This window comes from Vulpes vulpes, unplaced genomic scaffold, assembly GCF_048418805.1.
Source record: "Vulpes vulpes isolate BD-2025 unplaced genomic scaffold, VulVul3 u000000657, whole genome shotgun sequence".
Classification (NCBI taxonomy): Eukaryota; Metazoa; Chordata; class Mammalia; order Carnivora; family Canidae; genus Vulpes; species Vulpes vulpes.
The window spans coordinates 942,511-966,203 of NW_027325810.1; the positions used below are offsets into that span (position 1 = coordinate 942,511).

The 23,693-nt window shown below is 44.7% G+C and overlaps 1 protein-coding gene across 12 annotated transcripts in view; it reads right to left on the reverse strand.

Moving 5' to 3' along the window:
* The window catches only part of AAK1 (AP2 associated kinase 1), a 163,843-nt gene that overhangs the window by 28,413 nt on the left and 111,737 nt on the right, over nucleotides 1-23,693 (reverse strand). For 6 of the 12 annotated variants that reach the window (XM_072746160.1, XM_072746157.1, XM_072746154.1 and 3 more), the window contains exons 11-17: nucleotides 22,837-22,991; nucleotides 21,591-21,871; nucleotides 18,370-18,609; nucleotides 14,833-15,065; nucleotides 13,263-13,420; nucleotides 11,072-11,176; nucleotides 5,396-5,491 (exon numbers count right to left, since the gene is read on the reverse strand). In XM_072746160.1, coding sequence (XP_072602261.1) covers nucleotides 5,396-5,491; nucleotides 11,072-11,176; nucleotides 13,263-13,420; nucleotides 14,833-15,065; nucleotides 18,370-18,609; nucleotides 21,591-21,871; nucleotides 22,837-22,991 — 1,268 coding nt within the window. The remainder of the gene's footprint in view (nucleotides 1-5,395; nucleotides 5,492-11,071; nucleotides 11,177-13,262; nucleotides 13,421-14,832; nucleotides 15,066-18,369; nucleotides 18,610-21,590; nucleotides 21,872-22,836; nucleotides 22,992-23,693) is intronic. The other 6 variants (XM_072746153.1, XM_072746162.1, XM_072746156.1 and 3 more) reach the window with 5 other exon arrangements.

The following is a 23,693-nucleotide window of genomic DNA, read 5'->3' on the forward strand; positions in this document are numbered from 1 at the left end:
CTTGGAAAAAGGATCTTTTGGACACCCCCTTCTCTCCTCTCAAGCATAAGTCAAGGGGCACTGGGGACTAGGGGAAGAGAGGAAGAGGTAGGAGTGAATCCGTTCTGGAGTCCTCTCTTTCGTTTCTCTCAAGATGTAGTTATTGAAAATACCAACCACAAAGTAAGAAGGTTAAACCCTTCGTAAACCTGTCTAAGGTTAGGTAATCAAAACTGCCTCCTGATGTGAGATTGGGACACGCTGCAAGTTGTGAGTTTTCTCTCTTACAAAATATCAAAAGAGAAAGGCCAGGTGTCTACTTAGGCTAAAAGGACTACGGGTCTGCTCAAGGACCATCTCGGCCCTAATTAGGGATACAATCACGAGCATCTTGAACCACTGAACATGGCAGAGCTTGATGCAGCCCCATCAGAAAAGAGGGTCTGGCTGCTGCAGCTTTGGAAATTTACATCCCGTCTGAAGTCTTGTGACGAGAGATGCTGTTTTTAAAATCTAGTGACTTTAAATAGTTCCTGTCATTGAGAACCAGACACCAAACTGTCTGTAACATCTGCAAGTTGGAAGCGAAAGTCAACCACCCTGCCCCATTCCAACTTCATTCCAGGGAACTCAATGTGCAGAGAGACAAACTTTCCAGAGCAAAGACACAGAAGTGATCGACTCTGGACCTTTTAACATCACAAAACAGAAGCTGGCAGTGAGGCAGACGCCAGCACACAGCTCTAAGAGGAACCCCCATCTTGACTACAAACCACTAAGAAAACACGCTTTCTCTTGCCTACTTTTTAAGAGATGATCAAGTGCCATAAACCAGGAGGCACATTTTTAAAAAGCTGTTGGTTCCAGAAAGCGGCACTTAGGGGGCAACTAATGCATTCTTGCTTAGGCTTGTGGAACACGGATGTTGGGAGGCCAGTATGAAGGAGCTGCTATGAAAAGCTTTTCCTCAAACGTGTGCTCTGTTAGTGGGAAAGTAAAAAGACGTAGTCGTGGAAAATAATACAGTGGTTCCTCAAAAAATTAAAAATAGAATTACCAAGGATGTGGCAGTTCAACTTCTGGATATATAAGCCCCAAAGAACCTTGGGTCTTGGAGAGACATCTGCACACCCGTGTTCATGAAGCATTATTCACAACAGCCGAAACATGGAAGCAACTCCACTGGCCAACAGATGAGCAGATACACAGAACGTGGCTACATGCGGACAATGGGATATAATTCAGCCTTAAAAAGGAAGGAAAGTCTGACATACGCTTCAACATTGACGAACCTTGTGGACATTAAGTTAAATGAAATAAGCAAGTCACAAGACAAATGCTGTATGGCTGCACCTAGATGAGGTAAGTAGAGCAGCCGGGCTCACGGAGGCAGAGTAACGGTGGTTGCCAGGGGCTGCAGGAGGGAGGATGGAGAGTCACTGTTTAACAGGTAGAGAGTTTCAGTTTTGCAAGTTCTGTGGATGGATGGTGATGGTCGCAAAACAGGTGAATACCAATGAACTTTAAAGATGGTAAACTTTGGGTTGTATATATCTTACCAGTTTAAAAAAAAAAAAGGTTCGATCTTTCAGCCAATTTTCAGGGAAAATATCCCATTCTCTTCCATCATATTTTAAATTTGGCACCACCTATAGCTCATCTGTTCTCAATAGAGGGTGAAATAAATGCACACACAGTACGTGAGCATCAGTGAAATGCTTTGAGACTCACCAGAGCTGGGCTTCATTTGGCGGGTCTGTGGGCACACGAATGCTCACAGCTTTGATTTTTTTTTTTTTTAATGCCAGATTTTCTAAGAAAATTTGTTTTGTGCTTTGGAAAATAGAAATGCTCCTTTATTAAAACCCCAAAAAATCCAATTATTTAGTCCCCTCTACCCCCAGTTTAATAATCATTATAGCAAGGAAGTCTACTTCAATGGTTCTCAGTTGTGCAAAGGTCCAAGGTTAGAAAGCAAGTTTAATTTCTGTAAGGGAGAAATATCATCATCTAAGACTTTATTACGAGTGGGACTGCCCACGGGGAATAAGGACCCAGGACCAAAGCTGTTATAGCATTTCCTATCTTTATACTAATTTAAAGTTTACAAAGCAATTGCAAACACATGCTTTCATCCGAACCTCACAAGCCACTCCATGGGGTGGGTTTGAACAGCCCCAGTTTTGAGGATGAGAATACAGAGTTTAAGTGGTTTGATCAAAATCACGGAGCTACTCTGTGGGTAGAACCCAGGTCTCACAAGTTCAAGCCCATTTTTGTATTTCCCTAAACCTTAAGTTTAGCTCTCCAGTCAAAGGCTTTATTGACCTCCAGACAAGGAAACCTTCACTGCCTGGGGCCCGAGGGCCACGCAAAGGAGTGTGTACAACAGCACCTGTCACAGGAGCACCGGGGCCACACCTCCTCACCCAGAGAATGAGACACTGCTTGACATACCCACCAGTCAGGATTCTTTGTGGACCAAAGGAAATTATATGTGAGAACATTTTAAAAGCATAAAATAAAATGTTAAGTCATTAAAAGGCACATAGTTGTCAGGGGTCTAAGATTTCATGACTCCTACAATCAGGAGGTGGAGTGTGGAGGGAACCATGTGTGCAAAACAAACAAACTGACCCAAAAGCCTGACCGGTGCCCATAGTGGGCGGGAAGTCATGAAAAACTGGGTCCTTAAGGGGGCAGGAGGTGGAGGGAGACAAACCTGCCATTTGCTGAGGTCCCAGAGACCCTAAACTCTCAGGCCTTCCTTCACTCAGACATTCCAAGACGGTAAGGAGGAATGTAGGGCAATCCTGTGTATCTCCCACCTACATCCTTGGATAAAGAGGCCACCGAATTGAATTGTGTACACGCTGAATGTTACAGTACATACAACAGTTCAGACACGGCGGCAACACAGTCCAAATTCTGGAGGCTCCAGGAAGGGCTGGAGGTGAAGCTCTGCTCAGCCTAGCTACGACTTTCACTCTGGGGTTTGGCAGCTTCCTGACACGGCGGGCTGTGCCTTCATTAATTCATCCTCTAAGAGCAGATGGGAGGCCTGGCTGGAGTTGGCAGAGGCACAGATGGAAGGCTATGGAGCTGGCAGTCTGGTATTTGGGAGCTGGGGACAGAAATGAAGAGCAATGGGGCCACCATAAGCCTTTCAGCCTCAGGTTTTACTTTGTTCATTTATCCAACCTGCAAATATTCGCTGCGGGCCAACTCTAAGTGTTCTTAGGCCTGGCAAAGCAGCACCGGGTAGGAGAGCAAGGTCCCTCCTTCAGGACAGTGACATCCTGGTGGGGAAAGACATAATGAAGCAATGAAAATAGACAGTGTCATAGTACGTGCTATGAAGAAAAAGGCCAGGAAGTGTGACCGAGGGTGTGTGGGACCACGGTGGGCCTAAGAAGACGGCATTTAAGCAGAGGCCCAAATGTCAGCTGACAAGAAGGAAGAGAGATGGAGGAAAAGCTTTCCAGGCAGAGTAGCAGCATGTGCAAAGGCCCCGAGGTGGGAACAAGCTCAGCCTGTTGGAGGAAAGACTGAAGAAAAGAATGCTATGAGCTCAGGTTCGAGGGGTAGCCAGGGGGCTAACCAGATTAGTTAGGGCCTTTCAGGTCACAACAAGAAGCCCGATTTTATGCTCAATGATACAGAAATTCACTGGAGCACAAAGGAGTGACATGTCTAATTTATGTCTTCAGAGGAGTCTGGTCTGACGGATCATAAAGCAAATAAGATACCCCTGTAATTCTCTATAGAATGTTCCATTTTAATCGATTTCCCATTAAAACCAAGAGGGGCCATGGCTTACTTGGTCTTAAAGTGTACACCAGTATCACTTGAGCAGGAATCCCCCAGAATGAGAGAAATACAGATCAGGAGACAGGAAAGGTAAGGGAGGTGGATGGCAGCCAGCGACCTATGGCTCGTCACAACCTTCACAACTCATCTCTACAACGGTAGTTGGTCTCTTGAGCCACCTGGCACGTGTGCCTGGCTCCTCATCCCTGACCCGGCGGGCACCTGTGACCACGGCAGAGGACAGCTCCTCGCCTGTGGACCCCCATCTTCTGGCCTGTGCCAAGAGGCCGCCCTTCCAGCTTCCACAGCTCATGGGCTATCTGGGAAAGAGTAAGGCAAGAGCCCCGCGGGCTGTCCAAGGGAGACGCCTCAGTAACCCCCCTTCCTGTCTGATCCCATGACTGCCGCAACAAGGGGCCAGGGGGCCCCAGCCTGAGTTTGCAGCCCATACTTTTCCAGCGTTCTCCCAGAAACCGGCTTGTCTACGCACTGCCAGGCACACCTGAAGGACACAACTGAGAAAAGGGCCTCTACTTGATGGCTTCCTTCCCTTTAACCATCCTGTACTGAATCATTCCTCAGTGACTTTAGGTATTTTTGACCTGTGTCCAGGTCCAGCAAGCTATCAAGTGACACAATTTACTACCAGGTCAAGGCAAGTATTTGCTCCCCCTAAGGAGGGTCAGCAAATTGCCCAAAGAAATAAAAACCATCACGGTACCACTGCTATAGTCTGTCTTATTAAGTAGGTGGTACAGATAGCATGATCACTTCCAATCATGAGCCAGTTAAATACCTTTAACATTCTGAGAGAAGAAGAACCAAGCAGATCCTATTAGTATAAAAGCAAGAACAGGCAAGGGTAAGAATGAGAAAAAAAGAAAATCTATCAGGAACAAAATGGGCGCTAGATGCTTCTAAATAACTGGATCTATTTGCTTTTTCAAAAAGACTGATAGAGAAGAGAAAGGGTGGCTTCTATGCCACATGTCATGCTCCCCACCCTACCCTCGAAAGGATGGCGAAGATTAGGGAGAAAAATCATTGGCATCCGTGAACCCCACATAGACAACACCCAATGACTGTTTCAAAAGCTATTTCAATCAGAACATACTAACAATTTCTTACTTTTTTTAGACTGCTCACTTAAAAGTCAGGATATTGGAGCCCTAATGGGATATTTGAACTCAGGCAGACCAAATTACTTCACTGATGAAGAGGCGAGCCCAGAAGGCTTTCAGAGAGTTCAAGTGCCAGGAAGGGAACCTGGGTCTCCTGGCTCACATTCCCTTTAACTTTTATTTCTAAAATAAAAGCACAGTATAGGAAAACAGGAACTGGACAGGAAATCCCCAGTAATTCAGTCATCATACTATAACCACTATGAGCATTTTGTTCCTTCTATCACACGGTTACAGGTGCCCCCAACATGTTACAATCATATTGGACTAGGGTTCCTTCCAATGCACAGGCCCTTCCCGTTACCAAAAAACATATAACGGGCCTGGAATTCACCTCCTTTTTATGGAGTGGTGAAACAACTCTCAAGGGACCCTGGGACATAAGAATCAAGCTGCTTAAGCTCAGATCAGCTCGATTTACCTACCTGGTGCATCGGGTACTTGAAGAGGAATGAAAGGATCAGATACACTTAGAAGCGGCAGGCTGGAATCCACAGTCTGCCCACCCTTCCTTTTCTCAGCTGGAGTTGGTTGGAGGGGAAGAAAGGGTCAAGGAGAAAAAAAAAAGAGAGAGAGAAAAGCAGAAAACGTCAAGTAAATCCAGATGAATTTACCACCTATTTACTCAACAGCTCAAATTATAGAGTAAATCTAAACTCAGAGGCAGAATAAAGAGGCATATGAGTGGATATAATCCAGTGTGATGGCAAAACACGTCTGAGAGATGTCACCCGGTCCCTGCAACATACTCAGAGACACAACTGACGACACTAGTCTATTCGCACACCTGGATTCCGCTTCTTCCTGGTGTGGAAGCCTACAGTGATCTCTTCCAGAGCTCCCGCGCCAGCTACTGTCCGTGTCTCACACCGTAGCATGGAAGTGGACGGGGCTTCGTGTGTAATCTAACACAGCCATACAGGCACCTCAAGGGCCCTCACCACCTTGCGGTCTCCGTGCCACCGCACGTCTGTTAGAGTGCGAGGCAGACAGACACAGGCAGAAACAGAAATGGACTCCGTGTCTGCTGCAAGGCTAGACAAGCCCTAACTTCTGGACGCCATCTAACATTCACCGACGTTCATTCTAGAACTTGGCAAACTCACGGATTTACAGAAATCTACACACCCCGTGGGATCACAGGGCTTAAAAAGGGATCTTAGGATTTTCTAGCACAATTTTCTTATTTTACGGAAAAGGAAATGAAGCCCAGAAGTTAAGAGGCTAGCCAGGGGTCTACCTGCAAACCGGGGTCAGAACCCAGGCTTGCTGGTTTCCAATTTACCATTCTTTACGTTGCATTTTAACACTCAAGTTTGTTCTCTAGTTAAAATCTCATTTTACCATCTGTAGAGATTTTTTTAAAAAACGTTTTATTTTCAAATAATTATGAAATCATAGGATTTTGCTATACATAGAGTTCTAGGAATCTCCAACCAGCTTCCCTCCATAGTGAGATCTTTTACGACTATAGGACAATATCACTGATACCATTACAATACTGTTATTAGACTTTATTCAATTTTCACATGCACTCGTGTGTGTGTGTGTGTGTGTGTGTGTGTGTGTGTGTGTGGTTCTTTGCAGTTAGATGCTATGTACAGCTTAGCATAAGCACCACCAGGACAATGACACAGAACTGTTCCATCAAACCAAAGAACCCTCTTGTTCTCCTTTATAGTCATACTCACTCCTTCCTCCAGTCTCTACACCCTGGGAACCCACTAACCTGTTTTCAATCTCTGTAATTTTGTCATTTTGAGAAGGTTATTAGAGTGAGTTTTTAACTAAGCTTCTTTGAAGGTAGACGGAGGAAGAGAAGGGTAAAATCACTGCTCTTAAAATCTTTAAAATATTTTCAAATGAGATACAATGAAATATATTAACAGAAAAAAATCATAAAACTGCATATATTCATTTTTGAAAAAAGTATATATACAGAAATAAAATTCTGGACATAAATATTATAAAATGTCAGCAATGTTTTCCTCTTGCACTGGGATTATGAGTTCTTTTATCTTGTTTCTTTGGGCTTTTAGTCATTTTTCCAAAATTACACAATTGAATGTGTATAACTCAACAGAAAAATATTTTTAAAAAAGAGGCACAATGTCAAGTTTTAAATGTCTGTTCCAACATATGGACATAGTTCATCAACATTTTTGCAGCTTTAACCATAAAAATGTTTAAAATAATCCTTCTGTCATCCTCTCTGACTCATTGCCAAATTTCCTGCCTATCTCCTCCTTTGATTGGAAGGTTTAAAATCAGTGAACAGTTTGAGCTTGATTAGAAAAATTCTAGAAAATGGTGCTATCCTATACTTTGTACGAATGAGGACATATTAATTTCTGGGATTTAGATATAATTTTCTTTCATTTATAAAACTGAAAGTGTCACACACACACAAAAGTTTACACCACAAAGAAAGAAGGAAAAATATCAAATGTTCATTTAAAAAGGCTGGATAACATGAAAAAAATGTGAAGACGTTTTATAATGTTCATAAAAGCTTAGTGTCACTGATTTACAAAGATTCTTGAGATGTAGTTATGACTATAGGTTCTGGGTTGGGTTGCTCAGATCCAAATCTCTATACTATCATTCTCCAGTTGTGGCCTTGGTCAGGTAATTTAACCTCTTGTGGGCTGGTTTGTTGTTTAAGATTATTTATTTATTTGATAGAGAGCAAGCACGAGGTGGGGAGGGGCAGAGGGAGAAGAAGACTCCCCACTGAGCAGGGCACTGGATCCTAGCACCCTGAGATTATGAACTGAGCCAAAGGCAGATGCTTAACTGACTGAACCACCTGGGCGTCCCTTGAAGGTTGTTTTAAGGACTACCTGAAATAATGCATAAAAAACACTTAATCAGTGGGCTTATTAGCATGTAGGAAATGCTCAGTATATGTTCACTGTTATTACTGTCATAACTTTACTCAAATGTATGTTTTTTAAGGCAAGGCCTTTAAATCCCTTTAAAAAATACAGCCATTTATAGCCTTTAAAGTAAGCATAAAGGGAGAGAACAGGCTAAAACAAAAATAAAAACTGTTTGAAAAAGTTCATACAAGGGTGCCTGGATGGTGCAGTCAGCTGAGCCCTGGATTCTTGGTTTCCATCTGGGTCATGGGATCGAACCCTCCATCAGTCTTGGTGCTCTGTTTAAAGCTCTCTCTCTCTCCCTCTCCTTCTGCCCTTCCCCTCCATGCTCTGTCTCTCTAAAATAAATAAATAAATCTTTAAAAAAAGCCAGTTCATATAGACAAACAACAAAACATGTGATAAGTAGGAATTATAGGCACTGAAACTGAGGGCAGATGGAAAATGTGTAGGACCTCTGTTAACACTGATGAATCCAAGCACCTAACCTGTGGCAAACAGCAATTCTTTTCATTCATTCAGTAATCTATACTGAAGCAAACACAACACTAAATACTAGGATTCAACACCAAAGAAGACTCTCCTAGAGCTTATTCCACAGCCCTCTTTCCAGGGAAACTCTATCCTACCTAGTACCATAGCTGGTCATTGGTGTGATGCTCTATCTCAAGGACAACGGTCAATGCTTTACACATTTGGTCAACATGTGGCCTAATGAACTTTAAGCACTTTAAACCAGACCCAAATACCAATACATTTATAAACTACACAGGCAAGACAACAAAGCTATAAATAAAGAATAACACAAAACATTTTAACTTTTTAATGTTAAAAAGCATGCCCCAAATAAGGCCAATGTGTATGTATTCCAAATGAGTAACAACGAGAATATCACATGAAGACTTATGGGATATGATTAAAACATCAGGTTTTTTCTGACGAGGGAAGTGCACACCTATTAGCAAGCACCCTCAATAAACAGTGTAATCCTCAAGGGTCGGGGTGGGCTGGGCAATTAAAGAGAGAAGAGAATATTGAAATATTTGTGGACAAGTCTTCTAGCAGATTACAATGAACCTCTCTCCACACTCTCAAGCTGGCTGAAAATCACTATTACAACGGGAGAAAAATGCTAAACACTTCCATTATGTTTTTAAGAAGAATATTAAAGATTTTAGTATGTGTTCCTCTTAATACTGACAAAGCAAACCTAAGAAAAACAGATCTGTAATCAAAAAAAAAAAAAAAAAAAAAAGCAAAAGTTAAAGATTTAGAAGACAGAAAAATAGTAGATTTTATAAATCTAAAAGTTGCCTTAGAAAGATGCTTAAACAACAAATTTCTTGCTAAGGTTCCCAAGAAAAAATGAAACACAAATACATACAGTGAAAACTGATATGTATACAAATAGTATAAAAGGTTTAAACGCATTATTCTATTTTATTCAATACACATTAAAATTGCAGATGATTTTCCAGAAAAAATATCACTAAATTTGCCTCTTTGTGTGGCAGAAAACCTGAGAGAGGAAGTTCTGGGACCAGAGGGATGGTGTCCCAGCTGTGCTGCTTCCTAGATATGTGACCCTGGAAAAGATGCTAGTCTGTGCTCAGTAACCGCAACTGTGACTGATGTGGGGATGGTGTTAAGGGTCAGGTGAGATAAGACTTGTGTAGGACAAATGATAGACTGGGGAAAACGTTTACATATAGGACAAATAAGAACAAAATGAAAAAAGAACTTCAAAAAAAAAAAAAAAAAAAGGCAAAAGACATGAACACCACAAATCCCAGAAGAAATAATGGCCAGTAAACACTGTCCTCTGTCTACAGCCTCTGAGTGGGGCTGGATGGGGAAATGGAGGAAGAATTACTCTTTCACTGTTGATCAAAATAAAATTTGTATAGCATTCTCAGAGGCCAATTTAGAAATACGTATCAAAAACCTTAAAAGACACATATCTTTTATTTAACCAATAATCTTCTAGAAGTTATCTTAAAGAAACTGTAAAGGTTATTACATGACAGCCAAAGTTCCAATAACAAATGAACCTAAGACATTAGAAAAACTACTACACACTTACAGAAGACAGGAGGAAAGGAATATATAAGGATAAAATCAGAAATTAATATAACTAAAAAAGATTAATTTCAGAAGCATATCAAATTCCTTATCCACAAGGAATATACATACTCAAAACCTCATATCTGTTGCTGAGTGAATTATAACAGGAGAACACTGAAACCAAATTAATGTTTAAAACAGAGATTACTTGGTTAGATACATTAGGACAAATCCATATGAAGCAATTTAACATAGATCTTTTAAAATTTATCTTTTAGGAGCTTCATTAATGATGTGGGAAATGTGCCAGACTTAGCAAGCAAGAAAATTTGGTTTTAAAATAAGACTATAAAGATGTACATTAGAGTCTTAAGCTGAAGCTAACAATTATTTACAAAATTGTGGTCGTATATTTTCGTGAGGAAGAAGACCTGTAAATTTCATTACATTCACGAAGATATCTGTGACCCTACAAAGGGTAAATGCCACTAAAATAGACACCAAAATGGTACCTTGTGCTACTTCTTAGCAGTGCGACTATGGGGATTTTAACTTTCTTCTCTACACTTGTCTATAAATTACTTTTATATAATAAACCTGTACAATTTTTTAATTTTTAAGAAATTTTAATTGAAGTATAATTGACGGTGTATAATTTTTGTTAATAAAGGAGAAAATTAGTCTTTTACTATTGCTTCTTTAATTTAAAAAAGGTCTAATTTAAAAAGAGATCTCCCTCTCCTTGTAAACACACACACACACACACACACAGAGGCACAGAAACACAGCTCAGCAGAATCTTGGATAGAGGATACATCATTTAATTCTTAGAATTCTTCAAGTCATTCCAAAGACCTAAGCAATTACAAGACATTAACAGTGATGTTCTTAAATTTAGAAATATTTGCTTAAAGTATGTGCGTGAACTAGACAGAACAATCCTGTATCTTACTGACACATCATCCTGTCATTTTAATTTGAAATGATTCTAGATATTTCTTTCTCCCTATCTTTATATTGGAAATATTTCTGAATAAAAGAAAACACGTTAGCACCAAGATTTGGGGCTCCGCGGCGCACCAGAGTTATCTGTGGAGCGGAAAGTGCAGAGGTAACGACAGTGAGCCCCGTGCTTCAGGCGTCTGCGATACTAACCGGTTCCAGCAGCAAACGAGGGAGTGGCAAAAGCGTCACCGGGAGTTGGTTGAAAGCCTGGGATCAAACTCTCAGCAGAGCCTCCGAGCTTCTCAGGATGTTTGCCTGGAAGGACAAGACAGCAGTCAGCTCACTCCAGCAGAATTCCACGACACACACTCACAGGACGGAGGGGAGACTTGACTCCTCTTACTGCATTGTGGCAACACCGGGGCCCTGCACAGGTCCTTGTCTAGTGGCTGCAGTAACCGAGACGAGAGCTGAGAAAAGGAAGGAAGTTGTCAGAAGCGAAGATAGCACATTGGTTCTGCAAGGTGAAGTCCTGGAGACTGGAGGTGCAATGACGTGTGTGTACACCTGACAGTGGTTAAGAAGCTAACGCTTGTGTTATGTTTACTTATCACAACTTTTAAAAAAGATTTTACTTGTTTACTTGAGAGACACAGAGTACACACGCACGAGAGAGGGAGAGAGGGAGCGAGCACGTGCGCACACAAGCGGGGGTGGGGAGGGCAGACGGAGCCGGAAGAGCAGACTCCCCGCAGAGTAGGGAGCCTGACCCGGGGCTCCATCCCAGGACCCTGGGATCATGACCTGAGCTGAAGGCAGGCGCCTAATCAACTGAGCCACCCAGGTGCCCCTGTATATTTATCACAATTAAAAATTTTTTCAAATAAATAAATAAATAAGCAACAAAAAAGATGGCTGGAGCTAAAGCCCCAAAGCTCAAGCACATTATAGGCAGAATGCCTCCAGTCCTTACTCTCAATCTATTTGTTTTTATAGAATTCTGATGAGTTTGCCAATCTGTTTTCCGTGTTGGAAACAGTTCAGGAGAGCGCATGAGAAGGCGGCGTGGGTGAAATGGCAGGAGTGAGACTGAAGAGGGACAGGCACAAGGGCAGCAGTTTATTGCGACAGAAGAGAGACAGGAAATTATGAAAAATAAAAATAGACACAAGATTTTTAAAACTTGGGAGTCTTGTAAGTGCAAAAGTACAAGAATCTTCAATAGCCCATGAAGATATTCCTGTCCATTCTAGAACAATAAGCAGCATACCCAACAATGAAATAATTTGATGATGAGTTAGCTGTCAGAGTTAAATCCTATACTCTATCTTTTGTTTAAAAAAATAAGAAAGTAAATATTTTTTTCCCCAAGATTTTAGATTTTATTTATTTATTCATGACAGAGAGAGAGAGAGAGAGAGGAAGAGACATAGGCCAAGGGAGGAGCAGGCTCCATGCAGGGAGTCCGACGTGGGACTCGATCCCGGGGCTCCAGGATCACACCTAGGGCTGAAGGCAGTGCTAAACCACTGAGCCACCAGGGCTGCCCGTAATATACATTTTTGAAAGACATCTATAAAATAGTTAAAAGAGATTAACAAAAGTTAAAAAAGAGTAAAATTAAAAGGTATGGTCCAAGTTTGTATCATTCCCTTGGTTCTGATCATTCCTTTACCACCCTGTGCTCTGGTCTAATGCCAAGGAACTCTATTTGAAGAATTTTCCCAGGGTATGCTGTTGTTTTCCAAAGTGCACATGTGTGCCTGTGTGCACGAGTCCCGCCTTTCCAAAACAGACTGTGCATTTTTTGTTTTGTTTTGTTTTTAAGTAGGCTCCACGCTGAGCATGGAGTCCAATGCAGGGCATGAACTCATGACATTGAGCTCAAGACCTGAGCTGAGATCAAGAGTTGGGCACTTAACCCATTGAGCTATCCAGGGGGCCCTACACTGTGGGTTTTTGAGAAATGGTACCTTCCTTCTATTTATTTGGTCACCTCTCCACAGTCAGCAACCGTACTACAGAGCTCTGATGGTGGTCAAGATGCAATGTCCATGGCGGGGCACACTCTCCCGGGTAAGCAGTTACAACTTTCTGGGACAATAAACACTTAGGATGAACAACCATCACACTCCCCCAGGGAATGACCATGCTCGACCATATATCCTGATCTATGCTATCAAATCTGTCCTAAAAGTGTCCCACTCTGTGTGCCGCCACCCACGGCAAGCCAGGAGTTCCTGAAGATGAAAAGATGTCAGTGCTCTGCGAAACGCAGAAAGCAATTTGCGCTCCAACTTCCAAGCAAGCCTCTAAGGGAAGGAAAGACCCAACCCTGAGTTTTCACACACATATGCCTCTAGCGTTAGGGTTTAAGAATCACAGAGGGACAACTGCTCACCTTCCCCCAGCTTGGCAAAGTCCTTGTTCAGCAGTTCTTCAGCTGTTAGTTTGGAGAAATTGTCATCGTCGAAGGGATTCCACGTAGAACCTTCGGAAGCATTATAAACGTTTTGCTGGGAGGTCCGAGGAGAGCCTGATGGAGTGGTGGTTGCAGACCTAGGTAGGTTCCCACCCCCACGAAATGAAAAAAGTTGAAAAAGGGTCAATCTACTTTTTCTTTGAGACCAAGTTGTTTTCTGAATTAAACCATTATTTTCAAAAAAAATAAAATAATAAAATAAACCATTATTTTCTGCAGTAGTTTTCTAAAAGGATGTTCCATGGCAATTGGATGGTTTCCACAGATACTTTTATCACCGTGTGAAATATTATGTCTCCTTTCTTTCACAATCCACTCTCCCCCACTGCTTCTTTAATCTCTTGCTTAGATTTTTGGTCTCTTTTGCAACTCCTTTCAATCCCGAATCACAAAGCAACCTGTTCCTAGGCTTGTACCTCCTGAGGCATCCACTGTAATATCCACAATAACCGACCCCAGAAGGGCTGGGGCTGATGCCTTTTCAGCTGCCTCCCATCTGTCAGGACCTGGCACGCAGAGAATGGAGGGCCACCATGAGCAGTGACCATCGCAGTTAAGGAGAAATAAAGACAGTCCTCACTATCTTGTGCTTCCAGGTATCATTACCTAGTTTTCTTCTAAAGCCTCTCTTGATGTCCTTTGCATTTAACTAACAACTTAGAGATTTTTAACTTTGGAGTGAGTACATGGTTTCAAGAAAGCTGAGGGTCTGAAATTGCATTTACCTAGCAAACACTCATTGCAATCTACTTTATTTCAGGCACGGAGCTGGTCACTGGATTTACAAAGGTTAAGACATGGTCCTTGTCTTGGAGGAATTTTCAGGCTAGGTCAGCTGGACACACAAACAGATAATGATCATGTAATGTGATACATGCTCAAAAAAAGGTTCTGATAAACATACATATGACACCCAAGGGGTCAAAGAAAAGGTAATCTTTGACATGGATCTTGATGAATAAATAAGTATTTCCTAGGTGGACAAGGAGGAGAATGGCAGTTCGGGGAGAGGGCCCAGGATGAACAAAGTGTTCACAAAGATGGACAACAACAAGTCCACCGATGTGATACAACAGCCTATGGAGTTTAGATAGGGGGAGCCAATGAAAGACTTTCATCATAGAGAGATTTGGTCAGACTGGTTTAAAAAACACTCTGTGGGACATACATACATACATAAATAACAAAATCTAATTTGTCCGGGAAAAACACACACACACACACACACACACACACACACAAAACAAAACTCTGTGGAAGATGGAATGGTTGAGAGGATGGAAACAGTAAACAAGTATGAAATTATGTCTTAAGATCAGTCTGGTCTATGTACTACAGGCAAATTCAGTTTCTTAATAAACAGGCACACACATACCATTATATGTGCACACACACACATCTACATACAGCATCAAAGAATGACACAGCAGTGGCCCACAGCAGCCCCAGCCCACAAAAGTAAAAAAGATAAAGGGGAAGCACCACATACTTGGACTTATTGAGGCTGGCCTCGGCTGCAGCTGCCTGGAGCAGCTGGGTTGATTTGCTGGCAGGGACCCCAAAGACTGCGCTGTGGGTTACGTCACTGAGAATCCGCCTGTGCCCAGCACGTTGGGTCTTGGGGGATGATGGAGGAGTGAGAGATCCGAGTTTCTGCCCCTGGACGGCAGGAGGTGGGGTTGTTTGAACCTTTGGCTGTTGTCTTACTGGGGCTTGAATCTGCTAGGAAAATAAATGGCAAGTGTTCCCAAAAAGGATGGGGGGAAGGGAAAGCAAATAAACAGACAAGCATAATAAAAAACGCCACATGGGAGCTAACGCGGGACTCAAATGGCTGAATTTACCAATAACACCCAGAACGAAAAAAGACTTGTTGACAATCTTCTTTTTTTTTTTTTTTGACAATCTGAGCTATAACTTTGGGACTGATGGCACGGCATTTATGGGATGCTTATATATAAATTTCCATCTTCAACAGCAGTGATATACAGAGTATCGATACACAGTACAGCCCAGAGCCTAAGACTGCAGAAGCTATTTCTCGCTCCAAAAATCAAGAGTGTATCCTGTAGGACCACTTTGTTTCTGGGGTCACGTAGGAACTCACTGAGAATGCCTCCAAAGGGCGTGCTTTGAGCAATCTACCTCCACAGGCAGAAGCCAATGAAGCCACACCTCCGGCTGAAACACGCGTGAGCTGAGAAATTTCTGCTCAGAGATCCTCGACTGACACAGCTCAGACTCCTGGTTAGTAGTAATTTAGGATTCCACCATGATTCGTAAAGTAGCAGTTTTTTTTTTTTTTTCTGTTTTGTTATTGAGGCTCTTGATTTCCCTGATAAGATGGGGCTGCGAGATCCCATTTCTGCGGCTTCCCTGAGAAAATGTACAGCACTGGGGCGATGGGATTCAGTTGTTCCCACCTTTGGTTTAGAGGTGGCCCTGAAGAACCAGGTAGACAATACATGAAGATATAAGAAAAAATTTGAAAATCTCTTGATGGAACCTGATCTAATATAACACAAGGACTCTTGAGATTTGGGCCATTTTCAGAGGGCAGAGCAAACTGTCACCCCAGAAAAACAAATAGGAACATCCTTGTGGCCACGTCGTTAGATTTCAAGCATCGTCACAGTCTACAAAGTGCTACAGCAGGGAGATGAACAGAAAACAGCGTTAAGAAGGCCACATAACGCTTGAATCCTGTTAGTCCAGAGACAAAAGGACTTAGAATGTGAGGTATTGAACTATCCCTTCCCTCCAATCTCTCATTTGAGACTAAGACGTCCTTCCATGCTGCAGCTCAGCTCTCACATCCGGTGCCTTCGAGGATGGGTCCTGAGAGAGAAAAGGAAACCAGAAGGGCCAGCTGCTGGGGTCAGGATGCCGACAGCCTGGGATTTTCTGTCCCTGGATTGATGCAGACTCTGAATTTTACTAAGGCAGGTTATGCGCACATATGAGGACACATCCGCTCATCAACTGAATGAATGATACAATCAAAGCTCTAAATCAGTCAAAGTAAGGCCAGAGGGTAAAGCAAGGGAGGCATCTCTGAGGGAGAAGCAGAGTCCTCCACGTAGACCAGAGGTTCGGCTCCACAACTCCCTCCAGGAGCCCAGCGTCAGCCAAGGCAGAGCCGGTACCCACAGAGACCACACTGGCTTTACGGACAGACCTAGGTCAGCTTCTCTCTTGGAGTTTAAGACATTCACTGCTCTGAGAAAGGTCTACTTCACTGTTGAGTCCCTTTATTTTGAAGAGCCCAGACGACTAGGAGAACATTTTCCCTTCCTGTTGCCCATCCCCGTAGGGAGCACACGAGGACCCGGTGCTTCCCTCATGAGGACATCTTACCCCACCATGCAATCCATTAGGCTACTCCTCACAACAACCATGTCAGGCAGTTTTATTTCCATTTCAAATCTAAGAATATGAGTCAAAAGGGGCCTTGAGAACAAAGATTCCAACTGCCTGGCTTCAGAGGAGCTGAGACCAGGGCCCCCTAAGGCTAGGCTCTCACTCAAGGTCAGAGATTCAACTGGGGACAAAATTCATGTCTCCTGATTACTGCTCAGGACTCCCTTTTCTTCACCATCACGTCTCTGCCAAAGATGGGATTAGGAAAGGGACGGGGGACACACAAACCACAGTAGAATCAAAGTACACTCAGATGTCTGTCTTGCTGAAGATTGTTTCAAAGAACAAAATATATGATTATAAAAGGAGTACAGTCAGATGGAGGAATGTAAGAATATACACAGAAGAATATACACAAAGGTCTGGAAAACCCATCCAGACTTCCATCCCACTATCCTAATACAACTGTTCTTAACTTTTCTTTTCTGGCATCTTTTCAAGTACATACTTTTCCCATAATTTCAACATTATTTCATGCTCATGAGCATTTCATACTATTGTACAGACTTTATAACCATGATTTTTAATGGCCGCAGAGTTGGGTTCTTGAACAATTAGGTTACTTTGGTTCTTCTGGCTGCTACTAGTAAGATTCCAATAAACACCTATGGCATATTGCCATTTTCCTTTCATAGGTTATTGCTTTAAGATGGCTTCAGGGTATTCTTTTTTTTTTTTTTTTTTTTTTTTAATGTTACTTCAGGGTATTCTTTACAGTCACTCACTTGCTTATCTAGGGAAGTCCTGCCAAGGGTCACCAGAGAAAGGGAGGGATGGGTCAAATTTGGGAAGCTCTCTGGCTCTTGGCTGCTCTTGTTCCTTCTCCATCCCCTCAACCGACTACCCTGGAGCAGAGCTCAAAATATGTCTTCAGCCAAGGAACATGGAGAAGGCTCATAATTCATTCCCCAGAGAGGGACCACAAAGGGGAACCTCCTAAGAAATGTAGTCAGTGGTTGCTGATCATTTCCTCCCCCGCATGAGCATTTATTATTATCCTTGAACAGAGATCAGGACTCTCTGGTTCTTGTCCCAGCTTTGCTATCAGTCTTGGGTAATCCCTTTCTAGCCTGGGCCCAGTTTGAAAGGGACTGGCTCTTAGCCTACCTAGGTCCTTCACTGCTCAGTACTGGCACCAACAGTGACTAGATCTTAATGCCAGTCTAATTTTAGAGTGATAAATAAGAGTGTTCATCTTCGGGGCACCTGGTTGGCTCAGCGGTTGAGCATCTGCCTTTGGCTCAGGGCGTGACCCCCGGGGTCCTGGGATTGAGTCCTGCATCGGGCTCTCTGCTGCTTCTCCCTCTGACTGTGTCTCTGCCTCTCGCTCGGTGTCTCATGAATAAATAAATAAAATCTTAAAAAAAAAAAGTGTTCACCTTCATCGGTAGCCTAGAATCATTTTTTCCCAAGCTCTACCTTCTACAGAACCCCTCATCCCGACCTTGGACATATCAAGATAAAGAATCAAATATTTCAACTGCAAGACTAGGGCAGCCCCCTCTCCCGGATGCAGCAGCCCCCCACCCCATCGCTGCGCCCCTCCGGCCCGGGACCCAGCCCTGACTGCTGGCCTGGCTGCTCCGCCCTGGCCGGGGGCTCTTACCGGGGGCTCCTGGGCCGGGGGCGGCTGCGGGGCTGCGGCCGGGGCTGCGGGGGGCTGCGGTGCGGCGGCGGCGGCGGCCTTCTGGGTCAGCAGCTGCGGCTGGTGCAGGCCCGTGGCCAGCGGCGGCTGCTGCGGCTGCTGGTAGAAGTTCTGGATCAGGGGCTGCTGAGAGCTTCCTTGGGGCGCCACGGGGAACGGGGCGATCGCGGGCTGCTGGGCTGCGGGGTGTACGGCCTGAAACTGAGCACAAGCGGCAAACGGGAGGAGGGGCCGCTCAGAACGGTAGCTCGCAAGAGACCAGTGTCTCAGCAGCAACGGAGCCCAGGCCGAGGCCTGAGCACAGGCGGGCAGAAGTCCCTTAGCTGAGCCTCACACCTCTCGGGGGGAGCCCAGGGCACGCAAACCAACGCGACAGCCCGACCTGGCAGCACCGGGCCGCGGCCACTGCCCTGTGCTGCCTCCCGCGCGGCAGCCCGGCTCCTGGGCGGCGGCGATGGAAGCCGAGGGCACCCATCCCACTGGGCACCTCGCGACTCCCCGGGGAACGAGCTAAAAGGTGCTCTCCCGCCCACAGAAGTAATCCCTCTTGTAAAGGGATTTGGAAGGAGCCAGGATTAAAAGGCTTCACTGCACCGACAGGATGCAGCGGTGACGACACCGCCAAGAACCTAACTGCTAAGCCAGCCAGAGTCCGCCAAGCCCTCCTGCGAGCGGCCCCCGTGCGGCTCCAGCCCCTTCACTGTCCCACCTCCAGCATTCAAAAGGCTCGGGATGCTCGGGATGCTCATGCTCGGTACACGGCACCGCGCATCGTGCACTGTGCACCGCGCACCGCGCCGGCTGAGGCTTGATCTCACGGTGAGAGCCACGGCTCTCAAGTTACACTCTTATCAGCTGCCTGCGGACGGGATACTCTTCGTCCATCTCTGCTCCTCACTGCTAAGGCCTGTGCTACACACACACACACACACACACACACAGGTGCGTGCAGGTCAAAGGAGGGCCTGCTGATTAAGAAAAGTCAAGATCCTGTCTTTGAATATCCCAAACAGTGTTCCTTGCTGCAGAGCTCACTAAGGGGATACTGTTTCCCTTCTGGGGCAGACTTAGAGGGTTAGCAAAGAAGCAGATGTCAGCACATAGCCGCCTGTTTATAACTGCAAAATCCTGGAAACAACCAGATGTTGGCCAACAGGGGACTGAGTGAATAAACCATGCTATGTACCCCTAAGAGGAAATACCGTCAAGCTGTAAACAGAAATGAGGGCTCCCTCCATCTTATGGGATGGAAGGGACAGAGTTCTGCAGATTTCACTTTGAAACTCTGTGTTTTATATTTTCATAAAACAGAACTGACCCAAAATTCGGCAATAACTATATATCAAAGGCAAAAATGAAACAAATAAACCTATGTATCAAATTGAGAGCCAAACTCTCCGGAAAATAATGAGCAAAACAAACATTCGAAGGACAAAAAAGGGCAAAGAAATCTTTTTCCAGAACTCGTGCTGGCACTGTTATCTTGAAATTACAGATCAAGTAAGTGATTATGTTCATGTGGTTAGGAATCAAGATTTTCAGACTAGAAAAATACAATCATAAAATCCAAACAGTTAAGCAAACATCCTAGAATTATAATTCTGATTTAAGAACATAAATTCGAATTGAACACCAATAAAAAATAAATTTATAAAAAATAATTAAAAAAAGAACATGAATTCAGATTCATGCTGTATATATTCTGTTAATAAAACAAACCAAACAAAATACATTTCCCAAGTATCCACTGGAAAGGCCTAAAAACAATAACTGACTCATTAGCAAACGAGCATCCTTAACATCAAATTGTGGTCTCTAAATACCATTTTTAAAAGGAAATGGGAGTTCCTACAGAGAAATGGCTGTATCTAGGTGAAGATCAGAGCACGCCCTGACCAGCTCGTTACACTGAATAGCAAGGAAACCACGAAAGGTGTCTGGGTCACCACCAAAGGACCCAGGAGCCAGTCTGGAGAGACTTCCACTGGCCAGAGCTGGGGCAATTCGACCATCAAAATAAAATTTTAAAAACAGCAATGTACGGAAACATATCAAATATGTTTAAATCCCTGAATTCATGATGATCCTAAAACAAATCAGAAACCTCTGTTCACCTTTAGAGGACCCTCGAAACAGACCCGTTCTGACAACTGGGCAAACACAGGCAAAGACTCAAGCATTGTATCGGCCTTTTCCATAGAAACAGTACCTCAGGGTCATCGAGTAGCTGAGAAAAATTCTTCACAGGAAAACCCCAGCCCCTAAGTGAAGAGGGAAGGCTGGATATCCACCCTGGGGCTGTCCCCGGTGAGCGAATGGACTTGGGAAATGATCAACAGCTGCTCCACTGATAAGGGACGTTACATGGATGCATCACACAGACAACACCAAACTGATCTTAGTAAGAGAGAGGGCAACCGGACTTTGTACGCCTCCTGAGTGATGCAACCAGAGCAAAGAACCGTCCAAACGAATCGAATTTTGAGTGAGCCTCAAAAAAAATTACCTGTTTACACAGGGGATGGAGGAGCACAGTAAATGATCGCAGGGATGCAATCAGCCAAACCCAGAAGGCGGAAAATTCTACAGGACAATGACCCAGTTTTTTCAAAAAATTAAATAGCAAAGGGGAAAAGAAAGACGGAGAGGGCACCTTTGAATAAAAGGGGACTTAAAGATAATGTCAGTCATTATAAAATCAACTTGTGCATAGTAAGTAAATGTAGAAAAAAATATGAAAAGACAACGGAAGAAGAAACACTCGCCACTAAATGTAACACGTGGGCCTTGTTTGGATTGTGATTCGAACAAGCAGACTTAAATTACGAGACATCAGGAAGAGATACATGTTACTAAATATTTTGTAATAAGAAAAAATAATTTTTAGAATGCTAAGGGTGCAGTTGTGTTAGGGGGGAAAAACAGAAGAAGAAGAAGAAGAAGAAGAGAAAAAGAGGCCCTGAAAGTAGCTCCCTTGCTGAGGTTCCTCCGACAGGTGAGGGACTCGCCAAGGCCCCGGGGGGTGGGGGGGGGAGCGCCCCGATGGGTCCGCTCGGCTGAGACGCAGCGACGCCCTGTCCAGCGGCTCCCGCCCTCCCACGGCTTCCCAGGGAAGGCGCCTGTGGCGACGGGGCCTGTGCGCAGCCGCCCCGGACACGCCGAGCAAGGGTCCCTGAGCCTACCTGTTGGGCCTGGGCCTGCGGCGGCGGCGGCTGCTGGTAGAACGTGCCCGCGGGCTGCTGGGGCGGCGGCTGCTGGGGCGGCGGCTGCTGCTGGGGCTGCTGCTTGAGGAAGAGCGGCTGCTGGTGCTGCGGTGTGGCCTGCGCCGGGGCGGCCGGCGGCGGCTGCGGGGCCGGGGGAGCCTGGGGCTGCTTGGGCTGCGGCTGGGGTAGAGGCTGGCTGGGTTGGGCCTGGGGTTTCGCTTGGGGGACGCTGGCTAAAAGGCCAGGCTGACTGCCGGAGCCTGTAATGAGGAAAACAACCCAGATGAGGGCTCGGAACTCTTGCACACGGAACTGGCTGCCTTTCTCTTGCCAAAGAAGTAACGGGGGGTGATCCGTGGACAGGTAATCCCAAGAGCCTTGTGCCGCTCCCGTCTTTGCATCTTCGTGCTAAACGATGTGCTTCGTAGTTTTCAAGACGAAGTTCAGTAGCAAGGTTCAACGCTCGCCTCCTTCAGGAATCTGCCCTTGTTCACCATCCCACTGGGTCGCTTATTCCTCTAGTCGGCACCCAAGTAGCTACTTATTCAACTGGCCTCTGACGCTACTGGATGATGCAAAGACAGTATTTGCCCTTACTGCCAATGCTTCAGGGCAAAAGCATTCTTTGACGTTTTACTTGCAAGCTACACAACCCACGAGCCCAGGCTAGGTGCTTGGGCCTGGCTGTAAGTGCGTGACCACCAGATTCACCAAAAGCTGCTTCCTGGGAGGGGAAGTGATGACTAAGTTCAGTGACCGGATAATTTGGCTCCTCCAAACTAAGTCATCTCACGGGAACCAGGACACCAAAACATGGGGTGGTCACAGATACTTTAAGAAGACAGAGCATTAAAGAAACGATGCCTCTGTGTCAAAAGGAGGAGAGTCTTCCTTCTTTAAAAGCCAAGAGAAGAATATGAAATAAAAAGGAAGGCATGGGATGAATGGACCAAGCCACAAAATCAGGCCAAGACTAGAAGAAATGGAGAGATTAGGCTTCAGTGGTCCTGGAGGTCCCCACACAATCCAGCGAGAGGTCTCCCCTCGGCCAGCCACTTGCCGCACCATTTCAGTGGGCGCGCACCACCTGTCCTCCAGGCAAATCATTATTCCTTACGTGCCTCTAAATCCCATTCCTCAAGCAAAAGTAGGCTTCCCAAGATTTCTGTTAATATCTAGCCTCCCGAAGGGGTGTATCAAAGTCCAAATCAACCGAGTTACTCACCTGCAGCCTGGGGTGGGGGCTGAACCGTGGCCCGCTTTCTAGGTGTCAGGGCTGGCTGGATAGGAAGGATTCCTGGGTTTGGCTGAGTCTGCCCAGCCTTAGGCCTCTGACGGGGTGCGATTGAAGTCTCTGTGGTGGGAATGGGATCCGTCAGTCTAGAAAAGGAGGGGGGAGAAACACAGATTCACGTTAACGTGTGGGAGAGCGTGAGAGGGGGAGACAGGGTGCTTGACGGATTGGCTCTCCCCTCCACACTCATCCAAACCTTCCAGATCCGCTTAATCGACATTTGCCAAAGAGTGTTCCATAGGATGTGTTACTAGATGTTATGAAAAAAGGGTTGGTGGGAAATAAGTTTTAACACACTAGTCAAAATATATCAGGCAGATTTCCTTCCAGCAGAACTTTCCACGTGTGAATGCGCGTGGAGAACCCCGAGGAGAGCACTACATAGGATGCAATGTTTCTCTAGCTTATCTCAACTTCCGTCTAATACGTCCTAGGATTTCCCAGAATGGACTTTGAGGATGATAGAAAGGGGTGGGAAGCAAGTGGTTTTCAGATGCAGAAAGAACTCAAACTTGGTTAGAACTAGCTGTCTGCACGGTCGCTCTACAATACAAAGCATGTAAGTGAGTGACTCCAATAAGGCAACTAGAAGGAGTAAGCAAACAATTCAAGATAAAGGATTTGGGGAATAGGACAGGGAGCTATTTCCTCTACTACACATGCTCCCTTTCTTCCCAAGGTAATGACATTTTTAACTGTTTGTAGAGCTTAATTTCATACAATGCTATAACGTCAAACAGATTTCAGTTAAAAAATTTAGCTGGGTTTCACCCAGAGTAAAAAATCAC